The following is an 18,703-nucleotide window of genomic DNA, read 5'->3' on the forward strand; positions in this document are numbered from 1 at the left end:
AAGGTTGATGGAGTGTTTGGGAGAGGGTTGTGGAAGTTAAATGTAAAGTTGCTAGAGAATGAGGATGTGAGAAAGGAGTATGAAAGACGATATAGTGAGTGGTGTAAGTGTAAAAGCAGTTTTACGAATGTTTGTGGATGGTGGGACTGGGTGAAGAGACAAACAAAAATTTTCTTTAAAAAATTAGGGTACAAGTTTGCAGCGATTAAAAGAGAGAACTTTGTTAGGTTGAATGCACGTTTGAGTGTTTTGTATAAGTTGAAGGAAGGAGGGCTGGAGGTAGAGGAGGATATATTACAGGTCAAAAAGGAAATTAATGAATTTTTGTTGGAGAAAGGGAGGAGTATAGTTTTTAGGGCAAAAATTGATAAGATGGAACATGATGAGAAATGTTCACGGTTTTTCTTTAAAAAGGTGTTTGGGAAAAAGCAGAGTATGAGTGTACTGAATGGGGTGGATGGAAGAGAAGTGTGTGGGAAGGACATGTGTGAAGAAGTGGCTAAGTTTTATGAGGATTTGTATGCAGTGAAGTGGAGGGATGAGTGTTTGGAGGATGAGGTGTTGAGTATAATAGACAGCAAGTTGACTGAGGAGGAAAGGGAGAGTGTGATGGGTGAAGTTACTAGTGATGAAGTGTGGAAGGTAATGAGTAGTATGGCGCTGAATAAGACGCCGGGGGAGGATGGACTCCAAGTAGAATTTTATCGAGTGATGTGGGATGTGATTGGTAATGACTTTGTGGATGTATGCAAGTATATGTGGACAAATATGGAGGTGGTTGAGAGTATGCGTGCGGGGATGGTAGTGTTGATACCTAAAAAAGGGGATTTGAAAAGTTTGAAAAATTGGAGACCGATAACCTTATTAAATTGTGATTATAAAATCTATGCAAAGTTAATGGCGAATAGGATGCGTGATGTGATAAAGAGTGTGATTGGGGATGAACAGTGTTGTGCGGTACCAGGGAGGCGTATACATGACTGTATATGTATGCTGAGAGATTGTTTGTGGGACTGTATGGGGAGAAAGAAGAGTGTGTTCTTGTTGAGCCTGGATTTTGAGAAGGCGTATGATAGGCTGTCGCATGGTTTCTTGTTTAAGGTATTGTTAAAAATGGGTTTTCCAGCTGATTTTGTTGGGAGAGTGAGGAGTTTATATAAGGACATTTATAGTTGTGTTTTGATGAATGGTTTTGTGGGAAGGAGAGTGAATGTTTTTTCGGGTGTACGTCAGGGGTGTCCTTTGTCTCCTATGGTTTTTATTTGTGCAATTGAACCTTTGCTTTGTATGTTGAGGAAAGATAAGGTGATTCGGGGTGTGCAAGTGCCGGGTGGTGGGGGTAGAGAATGGAAAGTTAGTGGTTATATGGATGACGTGTTTGTGTTGTGTGATTCCGAGTGTTCTGTGAGGCGGGTGAAGCTATTAGCGTCTATTTTTTGTGGTGCGTCAGCATTTAAAGTTAATTGGGAAAAGAGCGAGTGTAAAGTGTATGGAAATGGTGTTTTAAGTAGGGATGCTGGGGTGAATGTGGTGAATGGGCCAATTAAAGTATTGGGTGTGAAGTTTTCAGAGAAGTTGGATCGAAAGGAAAGCTGGGATGATGCAAAAGAGAAGGCGGAGCGGAAGCTGTGTTTTTGGAGGTTGAGAAATCTTACGTTTTTTGGCAAAATTTTAATTATTAAGAGTGTGGTGTTGCCTATTTTCCTGTATATAGCAGTAGTGTTTCCACCTGGGTATATGTGTATGAGGAGGTTAAACAGAATTTTGTTTGTGTTTCTATGGAATTCAAAAATGGAGAGAGCTAGGAGGGATATTTTGGTTAAGAAATTGGCGAAAGGTGGGTTGGGGTTTCCAAATTTAGAAGTATTTTTTGGTGTGAATATTGTTGTGTTTGTGCTGAAAGTGATTAGGATGGAAGGAAAGTTTTCAAGTATGTGTAGGTATTTATTTGGAGCTTATTTGTTTAGGCTAAAATGGAGGGAGAGGGATTTGCGGTGTCCGGTTGCTTTTGAGGTGCCAGTATGGTATGTGTGGGTGTATAAGTTTTTGGTGAAGTATGAGTTTTGTGATGTGGATGTAAGATTGATGGAAAAGAAGAGCGCTGTGTATAGGATGATTGAGTGCAGAGAAATGGAGTGTGGAATTAATATGGTTAGAGGGAGTGATGTACAAAAGGTATGGAAGAAAGTACGGATGGATGGTATGACGAACAGGCAGAGTGAGATTGTGTGGCAGTCTTTGCATGAAGTGTTACCAGTAAGAGAATTCCAGAGGAATAGGGGTTTGGTGAGGAGTGAGATGTGTCCAAGAGATGGTTGTGGTGGGAGGGAAGGTGTAATACATGTGTTTTGGAATTGTCAGTATGCTAGAGATGTAATTGGAAGAATGGGACCGCTGTGTAAAGAATTGTGTGGTGTAAGCTTTCTATCTTTTGAGTTGTTCATGTTTGGTCTAGGGATATGTGATGGTGTGAAGGAGAGAGTGTTGTGGTTAATGCTGGCATGTATAAAGGAAGTGTTATGGGATGTGAGAAATGTGTATGTCTTTAAGAGAAAGAATATTGTTGTTAAAGATGCTGTAAAGGTGATTTTGGGGAAGATTTATGTGTGTTTTTTGTGGGATAAGAAAAAGAGGGGGGAGGTGGATGCGGAGGGAATTTGGAAGGTGAAAAAGTGGAGATACCTTGTAAATACTTCTTGATTTTTTTTTATGATGATGTTTATGAAAGATTAAAAACTCCGATGATGATGGGAGCAGCTTATGTGTTTTGGATTTGACGCAGCTGTTTGGGATATTTCTTTGGTCTTGGATTTCTGGACCGTAGATATTCCCATCTGAGGGAGAAAAAAAAAAAAAAAAAAAAAAAATCTGTTCTTATCAGTTTAATATCTGATACGTCCCCTATCTGGGGACCATATATTAAATGGATTTTTAGAACAGGGAGATGGAAAAAGAGCTTGCTCACTTCACTCCACGTATCAGCCCAGTATGGCAGTTTCTCTGGGAATGGTGCACTCACTCTCTTAAGCGGTTTCCAAAGACAGATTGAATTGAAATTGGGATAAGCAAGTAGTGTTTTCAAAGCATGATTTGAATGCTTTTTTCAAATGTCGCTGCTCTGCAATTAGTTTTTCTTGGTCCAAGCTGCACATTTCCAATTCCTTAGCCTTGATTTAACTTGACCAACTCTTCTACTACTACTACTCTTATTCACCGCTATATGGGAGGCATTGCACTGTATTCAATGTGTCCGTAAAATAACGATCTATCTTGGCCTTTGCTGCTTGGTAGGTATAGGTGTGACAAGCTGCAGTAATGTGTTTGGCTTTGGATAGCTACATTTCTGCACACCCACCTGCTACAAGGCCTGCAGCCCCTTCGCCTCAGTACTTCCCCAGTCTTAATTCAAGCATTCAATTCCTACCACATCCCTCATGCAATGATATGTCGCTTCATTTTTGAAACATTGTCCCCCTCTTGTGGCCTTCCAACTTTGAAATTTACTGTTCAATTTTGAATTAATTCATATATGAATAAAATGGAAAAGCAACGATTTATCTGGCGAGTTATTTGAATGTTCGGCCTACGTCCACCTGCCTGACAGACGGACGGTATTCTAGTGGCTTGTAGCAGCAGCAGCAGCAGCTAGGTGCGCTGCTTGCCTGCAGTAAATAGGATGTGTTCCATCCATGGAACACTGTGATAGGAATCATGCCATTCATAGCACACAATGCTTGGATGTGTTCGACCACGTGTCACAATTGGACCACGTGTCACAATGGGCAGCCCACAGTCTGTAGCAGCTGCGCAGTAGTAGTCAGCTTCAGTCTGCTGAGTGAGCCTCAGCAGACAGGTGGGCCATGCTTGCCTCCTGGTTACAATATCTGGCACCAGGAGAGTTAAAGCAAGACCTTTCATTTAGGGAGGGTAGTAGAGGGGGCGGTGTAGGAGCAGTGCTCCTCTGGCCTCTTTCCTAGTACTGAAGCGCGTTTGACCATGAGGGGAGGGTGGCCTAACAAAAAAGGGGTTGGCCTATGCAAATTAAAAGCGCGTGGAGTGGAATCCTGGGAAAAAAAAAAAAATCAGCCGCCTGCGCTTTTGTTATGCGCCCAGACTTGGTTTGAATGTCTTCCTCAGGGTGGTGTCTGTGTCATTCTCCACAATGGGTGCCTGTCTTAAGCCCTGTGGCCTTGCAAGCGGCAAACCATTTCTGGTTATCGCTTCTCGGCCTTTTGGCTTAGATCAAGTGTAGTAACTTAACTGTTGCTGCCTTGGTCTTGGCTGAGAGGTGATTGGGGTACCCGGCTCCTTGGCCTGGGGGATCATCTCACTTATGGTGGGACTTCACCCCCCTGCTGCTATAAAGGAGCTGTATTAGTCCCCTTGCAACGAGTTGCGATTGCCCAGCGAAAGGCCGAGTCCGTGGAAACGGTAAAGCCTTTAGCCTACTGATGTGCCGTGCACATTTCAGTTTTCGTCTGGCGCCGGCCAGATTCGGAACTCTATTAAGATCGAGGTTCCAGCTAACCATGTGGGATATGATAACCCTCGAGAGTTTTATCTGCAGATTCTGAGGGATCTGCTGGGCGTGAAGGAGAGCGAGGTGTACTGTCTGCAGGAAAAGGGACAGAACACGTACGTATTAACGCTTACCACCAAGGTGGTCTGTCAAAACTTTTATGAGCGTGTCAAGGGCGAGCGATACAGCAAGCTGTTGGATGGAGTGGTGTTCACAGGTTTGTATGGCGAACTGGACGTTCCCCTCGTGGTGCATATGTTCAACCCTCATGTCTCCGTAGAAGATATTGAACTATTCCTGAACAGATACTGTACATCTGTAAGGCACACAGGGAATGTCAAAGGGCGAAGCGGTTTCTGGAATGGAAAGAGACGCTTTATGGTGCGCTTTAAACCTGACCCAGGGGGTGTAGAAGGCCTTATGCACCCCCCCTCCACAGTGGTGCTGGGGAAAGATCACGGCTACCTGTTCTACAACGGACAGCCGTTCAGATGTCGGAAATGTGGCGACCTCGGTCACATGCAGAGTGACTGCAAAAATGAGCGGATGAGTCAATGCCACAACTGTGGTAAATGGGGTCATGCCTCAAAGGACTGCAAGGGCGAAAAAACCTGCAGTGGTTGCGGACAGTCTTCTCACCTGTTCAGCAATTGTCCAATGCGAACAAGGTCTCGTGGTGGCTCTAGAGCATCTGCGGCTAGTTCCGCAGGACCCCCTGCTGGTGCCAGCAGGACAAGCTCAGTAGTCACTGGTGTGAGCTTTGCGGACATAACTGCGGGTCTGATACAGTCTGACTCAGCTGAAGCTTGTACGGTACCCATGCCAGATGGCCCGGCTCCCACAGCCGAGGCTGCACCCTTGCCTACTCCTGCAGGTGTCCAGGTTCCGCCTGGCGAGGAGATGGCACTTCCACAGAGGAGATCCGAAAAGGATCCAAAAAAGAGGCGGAAATCCAGAGCGGTTGGTGCCATTCCAGATATCCATCCAGATGTCGATCCAGACGACCATACGGAGGCCCCTGTTGATGACCACGCTGATGTTGGATCCAAGGTCTGCCCAGAAACCTGTCCAGAGGACCGTCCTGATGCCTATCCAGAGGGATGTCCTGATGTCTGTCCGGAGGGTGAAGGTCGCACGCCAGATGGTGACCCTAGTGCCGAACCTGTTGGTCATCTCGTCCCAGAGAGAGTGTCTGTAGGTGTCCCTGGTGAGGTTGTGGACGTTCCTTCTGCAGCAAAACCTGGAGGAGTCTTGGTGGCCCTGGAGGACCAGATGGATACCAGTGCCAGTGGTAAGCGGAGCCGTGAGGAGGCTCAGGGAGAGCAGAGTTCGCCTGAGTCAACCCGTAAGTTCTTTCTGGCTACTACAGTCAATCTTCTCAGCCCAGAAGGGACAAATTTAATCGAGGAATACACGGACTCCGATGATACTGCTAGCCTACGGACTGTGTCTTCACTTTCACCTGCCATATCACATCTATATGAGTCTGATTCAGAGAGTCTGGAATCATTAAAAAAGACTTAATATGGCAGAGATCCGGGTTGCCTCACTAAATGTGAGAAGTTTAAAGAGCCCCGTTAGGAGGGCTGCTTTGTTTGCGTGGTTAATGACTTTGAACTTTGAGGTTTTTTTCCTGCAGGAATGCAGTATTGATCATGGACTATCATATCCCAACCTAAATAATGACTGGACAGCAGGACCCTCTGTCTGGTCAGGGTCCAATGATAATAAAGCTGCAGGGGTTGGGATTTTATTTAAAACCCAGAATGCAAATGTTTTATCAGTTACTGAAATTGTTCCAGGCCGTGCCTTATTAACCCATGTTGTTTTAAATGGTTTTACATGTCGTTTTATGAATATTTATGCATCCCCAGAGAAAAATGAGCGGGCTTCCCTTTTTAATGACATATCTTTGTTTTTAACAGGTCCATCCCCAGTAATAGTGGGAGGGGATTTTAATTGTGTCATGTTGGGAGAAAGGCAGAGTGGAGGTGATGGTGTTAGAGGAACAGACAAAACCTCAAGTCTGTTAAATCACCTGGTGACAGACTGTAAGTTATTAGATGTATGGAGGAAGTCCCACCCTTCTGATCCAGGATACACATGGAAGGGTAGAGGGCTGTCCTCGCGTATTGATTTTATTTTATGCTCCAATGATGTTTTTAAATTTGGAACGCAGGCTTAATGGAAAACATCTTTTCCGACCATGCACTGTTACATGCTAGCTTGCATGTTCCTGGGGATGCAAAAGTGGGTAGGGGTATATGGAAATTAAATGTACTCCTATTAGAAGACGAATTGGTAAGAGCGGATTTTGTTGCAAAATATGAATCTTGGAGGAGGAAGAAACATCCAAAACAGAGCATGCTGGGGTGGTGGGAATGTGTAAAAACTCGGATTAAAGAATTTTTTATTAAAGTGGGTAAAAGAAAGGCACGTGAAAAAAGGAAATGTTTTAGAGATTTTAATATTAGGCTGCAGACTCTCCATAAGCTTAAGGAGTGGGGAGTGCCTGATGTGGATGGTGAGATGGCCAGAATTCAAACTGAAATCCACCAATTCCTGGAACAAAAAGGTAAAGAGGTGATATTTAATGCTTGTGTGAAATACTTGGAGGAGGGTGAGTCATGTTCAAGGTTTTTCTTTAAAAAAGTAAATGACAAAAAACAAGTAATTGTGGAATTGGAAGGAGAAACCTCCACTAAGGGTATTTTAGACAAAACTTTTAATTTTTATAGTGATCTTTTTAATACCAAAAAGATTGACGAAACTACCTTTGTAGGAAATCTTAATGTTTTATCTCAGTTTTTAAATAAAGATGACCAGGTGTTTTTAGAAAAAGATGTTTTACCAACTGAGATTGAAGAGGCCCTAAGAAGTTTTGGTAAAGGCAAGGCTCCAGGGTCCGATGGTCTCCCTATTGAATTTTATCTTTGTTTTTGGGATTCCATTAAAACGGACTTCCTACAAGTGATCAGTGAAGCCTTTATGGCAGACTCTTTACCAAACTCATGGCGCAAAAGTATGATCACCCTCATTTTTAAGAAAGGCGATAAAACACAACTGGAGAATTGGAGGCCTATCTCATTGCTAAATATGGACTATAAAATCCTTGCTAAAATTATTGCCAGTTGTCTGAAAACAGTCATTAAACATGTGATCCATTCAGATCAGGTGTGTGGTGTCCCCGGGAGATCAATCTGGGAACACTTAAACTTGATACGGGATCTGATCTGGTATCAGAAAGACAAAAAGCAGCCATTAGCTATTTTATCCTTGGATTTTATGAAGGCTTTTGATAGGGTACTTTCCTGCACGCAACCTCCGATCCTCACAAGATCTCCTTCTCTACTCCCCTCTTATCTCCTCTTCCCACAATCGCATACAAGATTTCTCTCGCGCATCACCCCTACTCTGGAACTCTCTACCACAACATATCAGACTCTCACCTACCATCGAAACCTTCAAAAAGAGCCTGAAGACCCACCTCTTCCGACAAGCCTATAACCTGCAGTAACCACCGATCGACCAAACCGCTGCACGACCAGCTCTACCCTCGCCTACTGTATTATCACCCATCCCTTGAAGATTGTGAGCCCTCGCGGGCAGGGTCCTCTCTCCTCCTGTACCAGTTATGACTTGTATTGTTTAAGATTATTGTACTTGTTTTTATGTATACCCCCCTCACATGTAAAGCGCCATGGAATAAATGGCGCTATAACAATAAATAATAATAATAATAATAATAGGGTCTCCCACTTTTATCTTTTTAAAGTTTTAGAAAAGATGGGGTTCCCTAATTCTTTTATCCAGAAAATATCGCTTTTATATAAACAGTCATGTGCACAGGTTTTAATTAATGGGCTTTTAACTAAGGAAGTGGAGCTTCTTTCTGGAGTAAAACAAGGTTGTCCCATGTCCCCACTTTTATTTGTGTGCGCCATTGAACCACTGTTGTGCCTGATACGTCAGGACAAGGTGGTTAGAGGGATTTTCATTCCAGGTGGGGGTGGGCACCAAGTTTAAGTTCTTGGTTACATGGATGATATATCAGTGTATGGTACTAGCTCAGCATCTATTAACAGAGCAATTTTAATTACTGAAATTTTTAGTGCTGGATCTGGTTTTAAGTTAAATATTAATAAATGTGACTGCTTGATAATGGGCCAATGGGAATCAGACCCCCCTCGGATCTCTACACAAACAACTGGAATCAAGATTCTGGGCATCTTGTTTAATCCAGAAAATGATGGAAAAGAAAATTGGGATTTGGTACTAAATAAATTAAACCAAAAAATTTCCCTGTGGCAAATTCGTAAGCTGTCAATGGAGGGTAGGATTCTTGTAATTAAGATGGTCTTACTTCCCATTATTCTGTATGCTGCTATGGTTTTTCCCCCAAACTCCATATATTTAAAAAGGCTCATGAAACCCATGTTTTATTTCTTATGGGGATCCAAAGTGGAGAAATTGAGGAGGGAGGTGGTTTGTAAAAATAAGAGGAATGGTGGCAAGGCATTCCCCAACTTAAAACTGTTTATTTTTATAAAATTTTTCGTGTTTTGTTGCAAAAGTCTAAACAATGAAGGGGCCTTCTCATGTTTCCTGAGGTATGCAACGGGATTCATGTTTAGGAAATTGAATTTCACCATGAATGTTAACTGCCCTTTTCTTTTGTCACCCCCGGAGCAATACAGGGCCTTGGAGAGCACCATAACAGAGTATGATTTAGCTCATGTGGATCACCAGTTTCTCCATGACCAGCGAAAACTAACAATTATGTGTAAAGGTCATGAAGAGATGGAGGATGTATCTAATTTCTCCATCTCTAGATGCCGGCTAATATGGAACAACGTTGCCTGCCCGGCTCTTAGTAATCCACAAAAGGATCTTGCCTGGCAGGTAGTTCACCAATGCCTCCCGACAAGAGCTTTTCAGCACCATAGGGGGCTGGTGGCCAGTGCTAGATGCCCAAGGGATAGGTGTGCACCAGATGAGTCAGTGTTCCACCTAATGTGGGACTGCCCCTATGCGCAGGAGCTTTGGCAAATAGTGGGTACCCTACTGAAATGGATATGTGGGTTACAAATACTATCCTGTGATGTAATTATATATGGGATCATTAATTGTCCTACCATGAAGCAGGCACGAGTGGCATGGCTTATGATAAATTGTTTTAAAGAAGCTCTATGGAAGGGGCGAAACATATTACTATTTAAACGTGATTTTATTTCTGTAAATGATTGCATTGGAATGGCTCTGTGTGAAATGTACACTTATTATTTGAGAGATTGTAATAAAATGGGAGTCAAAGAAGCAAAAAAGCTATGGTGTTTACAAATCTGGAATTCGTATTTGCATATGTAAATTACATGTATATTGATTATTTTTTATGCTCTTAATTGTCTTTTAATCAGATTTGTTTTAAGCCATATTTTATGTATATTTTATATTATGGGGGATGACTATTTTACTCTGACAGAAATGTTTTCTTTCTGATGTATGGTAAAATAAGACGCAACAAGTTAAAAGGATTCAGTTTTATATATGTATGTATTATTCTCTTTTTAAAGACTTTTAACTTGTTTTAAAATCAGATTTTGTTTGTTTTATGTCATATTTTTATTCAAGTCCTTGTTGATTTGTTTGAATTTTATGATGTATGTCTGATTTTAATAAAGCTTATTTGAAACGTGATCTGTTCTTATCAGTTTAATATCTGATACGTCCCCTATCTGGGGACCATATATTACATGGATTTTTAGAACAGGGAGATGGAAAAAGAGCTTGCTCACTTCACTCCACGTATCAGCCCAGTATGGCAGTTTCTCTGGGAATGGTGCACTCACTCTCTTAAGCGGTTTCCAAAGACAGATTGAATTGAAATCGGGATAAGTAGTGTTTTCAAAGCATGATTTGAATGCTTTTTTCAAATGTCGCTGCTCTGCAATTAGTTTTTCTTGGTCCAAGTTGCACATTTCTGATTCCTTAGCCTTGATTTAACTTGACCAACTCTTCTACTACTACTACTACTACTACTACTACTACTACTACTCTTATTCACCGCTATATGGGAGGCATTGCACTGTATTCAATGTGTCCGTAAAATAACGATCTATCTTGGCCTTTGCTGCTTGGTAGGTATAGGTGTGACAAGCTGCAGTAATGTGTTTGGCTTTGGATAGCTACATTTCTGCACACCCACCTGCTACAAGGCCTGCAGCCCCTTCGCCTCAGTACTTCCCCAGTCTTAATTCAAGCATTCAATTCCTACCACATCCCTCATGCAATGATATGTCGCTTCATTTTTGAAACATTGTCCCCCTCTTGTGGCCTTCCAACTTTGAAATTTACTGTTCAATTTTGAATTAATTCATATATGAATTAAATGGAAAATCAACGATTTATCTGGCGAGTTATTTGAATGTTCGGCCTACGTCCACCTGTCTGACAGACGGACGGTATTCTAGTGGCTTGTAGCAGCAGCAGCAGCTAGGTGCGCTGCTTGCCTGCAGTAAATAGGATGTGTTCCATCCATGGAACACTGTGATAGGAATCATGCCATTCATAGCACACAATGCTTGGATGTGTTCGACCACGTGTCACAATGGGACCACGTGTCACAATGGGACCACGTGTCACAATGGGCAGCCCACAGTCTGTAGCAGCTGCGTAGTAGTAGTCAGCTTCAGTCTTTTCCTGTTCTGAAAGGAATACAAATTGTAGAGCACGTCCTGGATGAGGTAAAGCTGGTAATTGTTAAAGTTTTTTCACCATTTGTATCTGCCCCAGAAATTATGTCCTTTTTAGCAGTATACTTTAAGAGCGTAAAATGTATTGGCAAAATACTTAACGAATTCAATATAGGGACATCGAAATGGAAATTCTTGGTAACATGTATCAGAGATCCAAATATTCCAGGTGGTGTGCGGCTCCCCCCAGCCCGTTTTAAAATTGGACAAACAAATGGGGATTTTTTCTTTTCTGGGATGCCGGTATACTGCAGAAATTGTGGACGCTACGGCCATTCAAAAGAGAATTGTCTTGTCTCCTGTAGGAACTGTGCTAGCGAAAACCATGAGACGAAGGAATGCCCAAAGGAAAAAAAATGTAGTTTCTGCCAGACTCCAGGTCATTTTTATTTTTCTTGCCCCCACAGGTTTCGGGAAGATGAGCAGAAGGAGAAGTCCAAGACATCCTGGCAAAAACCTACAGATCAGACCACCCCTCAGGAGGAGGAACAACAACCTGGAGCCTCTGGAGGGACGAAGGGCGCAACACAGAGTGACAACTCTCCAGAGTCTATGACAGGTAACCCACCAGTTTCCAAATCTTGGCTGCAGGAGCAGCGGCAGTCCAAGAGGATGGCTGAGAAAGAACAGAGGGGTATGGTTGCTAAGACCAAAAGGGACAGGCCAAAGGTCGACACCGAGGCACATACCCAGCCTGGGTCTCCTAAGGCAGAGGGCGCGGAGTGGACATTGGTGGTTTCGCAGAAAAAGAAAAAAAAGGGTGAGTCTGAGGAGGTGGCAGGTGGGGACCGGATGGACACATCTCCAGAAGGGGGTGTGGACACTGAGCCCCCAGAGGTCTTGGTCCCTGCTGTAATGGCGGTTGGGGGCCGGGATCTTGCTGCCTCTGAAGACTCAGAGGCTCTGCCTTGTGCGCAGCCTCCCCCTATAAGACGACCTTCTAAAGGTCAAACAGGGGCGGCGGAGCCCCTTGGAGACCCACCTGATGAGGATTTAAATGGCCAGCCAATGGAGACCCAGCAGGTTCTGCCAGTACCCTCCCCGAGCTATGTAGCTGTAGCGTCGGGTCTTTCTAAAAGTGGTAATCTTTCCTCCTCCTCGGATACACTGCTGACGGTATCATCGGATGAAGAGGGAGGCGAAAGCCCAGTGGTCTGATCAGGTTTGTTGGATAGGTAACTCCGTTGCTCTAGAAAATTAAACAAACTTCCTATACTTTTAATGATGGCTGAACTCAAAGGCATTTCCTTCAATGTGAGAGGCATAAAATCTAAAACAAGGAGAATTGCTCTTTTTAACTTTCTTACATGTTTTACTGCATCTGTTTTATTTTTGCAGGAATGCAATATCCCACATGAAATTTCATATAAAAAATATAAGGATGAGTGGAAGTGTGGGCCATCTTTCTGGTCCGGATCTAATGCTACGGGATCAGCAGGGGTCGCCATACTTTTTAAAGGGAACGTTTTAATAGATTTTATTCAAGAAATTTTACCAGGTCGTATTTTATTAGTTAAGGCTTTTATTAATGGTATTAAATGGCAGTTTTTAAATTTTTATGGCTCTCCAGAAAAAAATGAAAGAGCCGAAATGCTTGATCTTTTACCATTATTTATTAATAACTCTGAACCTTTTATCTTAGCAGGCGATTTTAATTGTATTTTTAAAGGTGAAAACCGGCGTTCCAGCTCTGTCAGCAGGAACTACGATAAAACCTCAGGTATGCTGCATGATATAGTGACAGATGCTAAGCTAATTGATATATATAAAGAGTGTAATAGAGGCAGCCCGGAGGAAGCCGGTTTCACCTGGAGCAATTCCAATTGTAGCTCTAGAATTGATTTTATCTTCGGTTCAGATAAAACAATACCTGCAAAATGTGAAGTTTTAACTAATTTATTTTCAGACCATAAACTTTTATCTTTTAGCATAAAAGTAAATGAAAACAAAAAATGTGGTAAGAAAAGCTGGAAAATGAACGTGTCCCTTTTAACTGACCCGCAGATTTTATCAGATTTTACCGAGTTTTATAGAAAATGTAAAAAAGAAAGAAGTCCAAATATTTCTATAAGTGTATGGTGGGACAGAATGAAAGTTAAAATAAGGAATTTTTTTTATTAAAAAGGGTCTTTTTAAAGCCAAAGAAAAATATGAAGAATATAGAATTTTAAATACTCGCTTACAAATGTTATTTAAACTTAGAGATAATGGGATAGATGTACAACATGATATTTCAACCTTAAAAGAAGAGATTTCAAAATGGCTAGAACAAAAAGGGAAAGAGATAATTTTCCGTTCTAGAATACAGCACATAGAAGAAAATGAAAAATGTTCTAGATATTTTTTTAGGAAAAATAAAAAAGAAAAAGTAATAATTGACTATATAGATGGAGAAAATAATATAAAACAGATGTTGGGGAAAGTTGAGGTTTTTTTTACTACTCTTTTTAATGAAAAAATTATAGATGAAAAACTAATGGAAGACTCCCTGCAAGAAATAACAGCTGTTTTAGATCCCTCATCACAAGAGTTTTTATTACACCCATTAACAGAACAAGAGATTTTAAAAACCATAAAAAGTTTTAAAAAAGGCAAAGTCCCCGGTTCTGATGGTATCCCAATTGAATTTTATGTATGTTTTTATGATATTTTAAAAGATGATTTGTTTTATTTGTTTACTGAAGTTTTTACCAGTAAGGTTTTATTAAATTCTTGGAAGAAAGGTGAAGTCTCCCTTTTGTATAAAAAAGGCGACAAATCAAAATTAGAAAACTGGAGACCGATAACACTCCTAAATTGTGATTATAAAATAATGGCTAAAATCTGTGCAAATCGTCTAAAAGGAGTCATCAGCAACATTATACATTCTAATCAAGTGTGTGGGGTGCCGGGGCGTAGTATATGGGATAATCTGAATTTAGTGAAAGACTGTATTGAGGATGTGAAAGATCGAAAGGGGAAAATGGCGATTTTATCTATCGACTTTGAAAAAGCATTTGATCGTGTCTCACATTTTTATCTTTTTAAAGTTTTAGAAAAAATGGGTATACCGGAAGGTTTTTTATTTTCTCTTAAAGCATTTTACAAAGATTGTACAAGTAAGATTTTAGTTAATGGTTTTAAGACACAAGATATACCCTTAAAGTCTGGGGTAAAGCAGGGATGCCCCCTGTCCCCCCTACTTTTTATTTGTGCACTGGAACCGATGTTTGGAGGCTAAGGTCGTAGGTTACATGGATGATGTAGCAGTTTTATGTCGTGATGCTCCATCCCTGACGAAAGCCCTTCATCATGTGCAAACTTTCTGCTCAGCCTCTGGTTTTAAAATTAATTTTAACAAATGTAATATTTTAAGTGTTGGGGGGATGGTTTTACATGATGTACCCGTTGACATAACTGAATCCATTACCATTTTAGGTGTATTATTCACGGAAAAAAATGATGGCTATAATAGTTGGGAAGCAATTACACAGAAAGTAAATACGAAAATATGTATGTGGAACATGAGAAAACTTACGATGGAGGGTAAAGTATTGATTTTAAAAATGGTGATTTTACCGCTGTTATTGTATCTCAGTATGGTTTTCCCCCCACCGTTTAATGTTTTGAAAAAGATAACTAAAACTTGTTTTACTTTCTTTTGGAACTCAAAAATGGAGAAGCTGAAAAGAGAAATTGTGATGAAAGCAAAACCGAAAGGTGGTAAAGATTTCCCAGATTTTAATAGGTTTCTTTTAATCCATTTTTTCGTTTACTGTTTTAATGCCTTTTTTAAGACCCACTATTGGTCCTTTTTTATGCGTTTTAATACTGGTTTTTTTATGAGGAATCTTGGATGGTATAAAGTTAATTTATCTGCTCCCTATGCTTTTAACTTGCCAGCGCATTATATGATTTTAAGGAAAATAGTGTCGGATTTTAATTTAGGGAATAAGAAAATAGAAGAATTAAAAGACAGTAAAAAACTAATTAAAGAGATACGAAAAAATGAGGAAATATGCAATATTGAAAGATATGATGATGAAAAATCTACATCTATCTGGAAAATGATTAATGGTTTTAATCTTTTTAATATACAGAGAGATCTGGCTTGGAGTTGCGCGCACAGCTGTCTTCCTTGCCGGGCATTCCAATACAGAAGAGGATTTGTGAGGTCTGCCATCTGCCCAAGAGTCGGATGCCAGGATGAGGAAACAGTGGAACATCTATTGTGGTCATGTAAATTTGCTAAAGACCTCTGGAGAAGACTGCTCCCCCTGCTGGAAAGAGTGGCAGACCTCAAGGACTTTAATTATAAAACGGTGCTATATGGACTTATGGAATGCCCCACCATGGACCAGCAAATAATGGCTTGGAAGACAGTCAACTGTGCCAAGTCAGCTCTCTGGAAAGCATGAAATATTGCTGTTTTTAATCAAGATGTTTTTTCAGTGGACAATGTTTTAGAACTCTGCTTATGTGATATGTACACCTACTATTTAATGGATAAAAAACAAAATGTACATGTATCCAAAAAATGGCTTGTCGACCAATGGAACCTAATAATTTGATATGATCTCCCTTTTGAATTGTATAAGTTTCATTGTCTTATTTGAATTATATTTGTTTTAATCTTTGTAATCTGTTAAAATTTTAAATAAACGGTTTTATCCCTATGTTGGGGATAGCCAAATTAAAAAAAATCTGTTCTTATCAGTTTAATATCTGATACGTCCCCTATCTGGGGACCATATATTAAATGGATTTTTAGAACAGGGAGATGGAAAAAGAGCTTGCTCACTTCACTCCACGTATCAGCCCAGTATGGCAGTTTCTCTGGGAATGGTGCACTCACTCTCTTAAGCGGTTTCCAAAGACAGATTGAATTGAAATTGGGATAAGCAAGTAGTGTTTTCAAAGCATGATTTGAATGCTTTTTTCAAATGTTGCTGCTCTGCAATTAGTTTTTCTTGGTCCAAGTTGCACATTTCCAATTCCTTAGCCTTGATTTAACTTGACCAACTCTTCTGCTACTACTACTACTACTACTCTTATTCACCGCTATATGGGAGGCATTGCACTGTATTCAATGTGTCCGTAAAATAACGATCTATCTTGGCCTTTGCTGCTTGGTAGGTATAGGTGTGACAAGCTGCAGTAATGTGTTTGGCTTTGGATAGCTACATTTCTGCACACCCACCTGCTACAAGGCCTGCAGCCCCTTCGCCTCAGAACTTCCCCAGTCTTAATTCAAGCATTCAATTCCTACCACATCCCTCATGCAATGATATGTCGCTTCATTTTTGAAACATTGTCCCCCTCTTGTGGCCTTCCAACTTTGAAATTTACTGTTCAATTTTGAATTAATTCATATATGAATTAAATGGAAAATCAATGATTTATCTGGCTAGTTATTTGAATGTTCGGCCTACGTCCACCTGTCTGACAGATGGACGGTATTCTAGTGGCTTGTAGCAGCAGCAGCAGCAGCTAGTTGCGCTGCTTGCCTGCAGTAAATAGGATGTGTTCCATCCATGGAACACTGTGATAGGAATCGTGCCATTCATAGCACACAATGCTTGGATGTGTTCGACCACGTGTCACAATGGGACCACGTGTCACAATGGGACCACGTGTCACAATGGGCAGCCCACAGTCTGTAGAAGCTGTGCAGTAGTAGTCAGCTTCAGTCTGCTGAGTGAGCCTCAGCAGACAGGTGGGCCATGCTCGCCTCCTGGTTACAATATCTGGCACCAGGAGAGTTAAAGCAAGACCTTTCATTTAGGGAGGGTAGTAGAGGGGGCGGTGTAGGAGCAGTGCTCCTCTGGCCTCTTTCCTAGTACTGAAGCGCGTTTGACCGGGAGGGGAGGGTCCTAACAAAAAAGGGGTTGGCCTATGCAAATTAAAAGCGCGTGGAGTGGAATCCTGGGAAAAAAAAAAAAAGCCGCCTGCGCTTTTGTTATGCGCCCAGACTTGGTTTGAATGTCTTCCTCAGTGTGGTGTCTGTGTCATTCTCCACAATGGGTGCCTGTCTTAAGCCCTGTGGCCTTGCAAGCGGCAAACCATTTCTGGTTATCGCTTCTCGGCCTTTTGGCTGCGATCGATCAGCTTGTCTGTGAGATTGTGGTCAGGTCGGGTGCTCTCGGTACCCTCTCTCTTGGCCTGGGGGGATCGTTCCTCTTTGAGGTACTTCACCCCCCTGCTGCTATTGGGAGAGAGGATTAGTCTGTGGGCAACGAGAAGGGATCCCCTGAAGGCTTGCGCCTTTTTTCATTTCTTTTGCAGTCGGTGTGGTTTTTTGGTGGAGAATGCCGGCTGTAATTTCTTATTCGTCGGGTGAAGCCCGGATGAAGAACACTGTGCGGATTGAAGTCCATGAAAGCACCAGGAAGGAGAAGAATCTTTCCTTCATCTGCCACAAGATTTTTGCTTGGAGTCCTGGAGTTCCAGAGGAGTGATATATTCTGCTTCCAGGATAATGAGTTTAAAGGGACCTACGCTATCACGTTTAAGACCCAGGGGTGCTGTCAACAGCTAGTGCAAAAGGTAAATGAGAAATCTCATATGGATGAACTTGATGACCTAACCTTTTGTCTTCTATTTGCATATGATGAAATCCCGGTGGTGATCCACTTCCCCAATCCCTATGTGGACGTAGATGACATCGCGACTTACTTAGGTCGCTACTGTGATGAGCTACGTTACCAAGGGGAAGTGATGAACAGCGTAGGTTTCTGGTGTGGTAAGAGGAAGTTTTTGGTGCGTCTGAAAAGAGACCCTAATGGATTCGGAGGAATGCTGCACCCCCCGCCAACCTTTGTCATCGGTAAGAGCAGAGGATACCTGTTTTATCCTGGGATGCCAATGTGTTGCAGGAATTGTGGGAAGATGGGACATACGCAGACATCTTGCAGGGACAGAAAGGTGGACCGTTGTAATAATTGCAGCAAGTATGGTCACCAAATGAAGGACTGTCCCTTGGGCCGAAGATGTAATCTTTGTGGTGATGATGGGCATATGTTCCGGAACTGCCCTAGCAGAGCAAGAGCCCAGACCTATGCTGAGGCTGCCGGGTCTCCTGTGGGGGCCGGGAGAGCCAAAGTTCCCGGTACCTCTTCTGGGTCTTTGTCAGTTTGCCCACTGACCCCCGCTGATGGGTGTGCTCTGGAGCCTGGAGTCCAGGAGAGGAAATCGGGGAGGCCAGCTGCCCAGGTGGTAGTGGCCAGAACCCCGGATCACAGTCATTTATCTGTTGGGTTGGAGCAGGGTGCCCCCAGTATGTTGGCGCTGGGGGGCCCTGCTGCGAAGACCCCAGATGCTCCCCGGGAGTCGAGCCAGCAGAACGCTGTCTGTTTTTCCTTAGGTGACGTCGTGGAGGAAAGAGGTCATACCGCGGTGGCTGAGGAGGATTGCACTAGTGACCTACCTGAACCCAGAGGGAAGAAGATTCGGA

The 18,703-nt window shown here is 42.1% G+C and overlaps 1 protein-coding gene, 2 non-coding genes and 2 pseudogenes across 3 annotated transcripts; all 5 read left to right on the top strand.

The window, feature by feature from the left end:
• The first annotated feature begins 2,791 nt into the window (after positions 1-2,791).
• On the top strand, positions 2,792-3,020 carry LOC141094965 (U2 spliceosomal RNA; annotated as a pseudogene).
• Positions 3,021-4,216: 1,196 nt separating this feature from the next.
• Positions 4,217-4,371, top strand: LOC141095029 (U2 spliceosomal RNA; annotated as a pseudogene).
• A 5,810-nt stretch (positions 4,372-10,181) lies between these two features.
• LOC141094963 (U2 spliceosomal RNA) lies at positions 10,182-10,369 on the top strand. Its single transcript, XR_012233226.1, has one exon. It is a non-coding gene; the product is annotated as a U2 spliceosomal RNA (small nuclear RNA).
• Positions 10,370-11,253: 884 nt separating this feature from the next.
• LOC141094921 (uncharacterized) lies at positions 11,254-12,554 on the top strand. The gene has a single exon (XM_073580963.1). The coding sequence runs from the start codon at positions 11,317-11,319 to the stop codon at positions 12,427-12,429; it is 1,113 nt and encodes a 370-aa protein (XP_073437064.1). The 5' UTR covers positions 11,254-11,316; the 3' UTR covers positions 12,430-12,554.
• Positions 12,555-15,919: 3,365 nt separating this feature from the next.
• On the top strand, positions 15,920-16,106 carry LOC141094955 (U2 spliceosomal RNA). Its single transcript, XR_012233222.1, has one exon. It is a non-coding gene; the product is annotated as a U2 spliceosomal RNA (small nuclear RNA).
• The last annotated feature ends 2,597 nt before the right edge of the window (positions 16,107-18,703 follow it).

This window comes from Dendrobates tinctorius, unplaced genomic scaffold, assembly GCF_039654945.1.
Source record: "Dendrobates tinctorius isolate UK_male_01 unplaced genomic scaffold, ASM3965494v1 ptg000065l, whole genome shotgun sequence".
Classification (NCBI taxonomy): Eukaryota; Metazoa; Chordata; class Amphibia; order Anura; family Dendrobatidae; genus Dendrobates; species Dendrobates tinctorius.

Bases quoted from the DNA above. Each gene is read 5' to 3' on its own strand.
- LOC141094921 (XM_073580963.1), top strand. From the start codon at position 11,317: ATGTCCTTTTTAGCAGTATACTTTAAGAGCGTAAAATGTATTGGCAAA.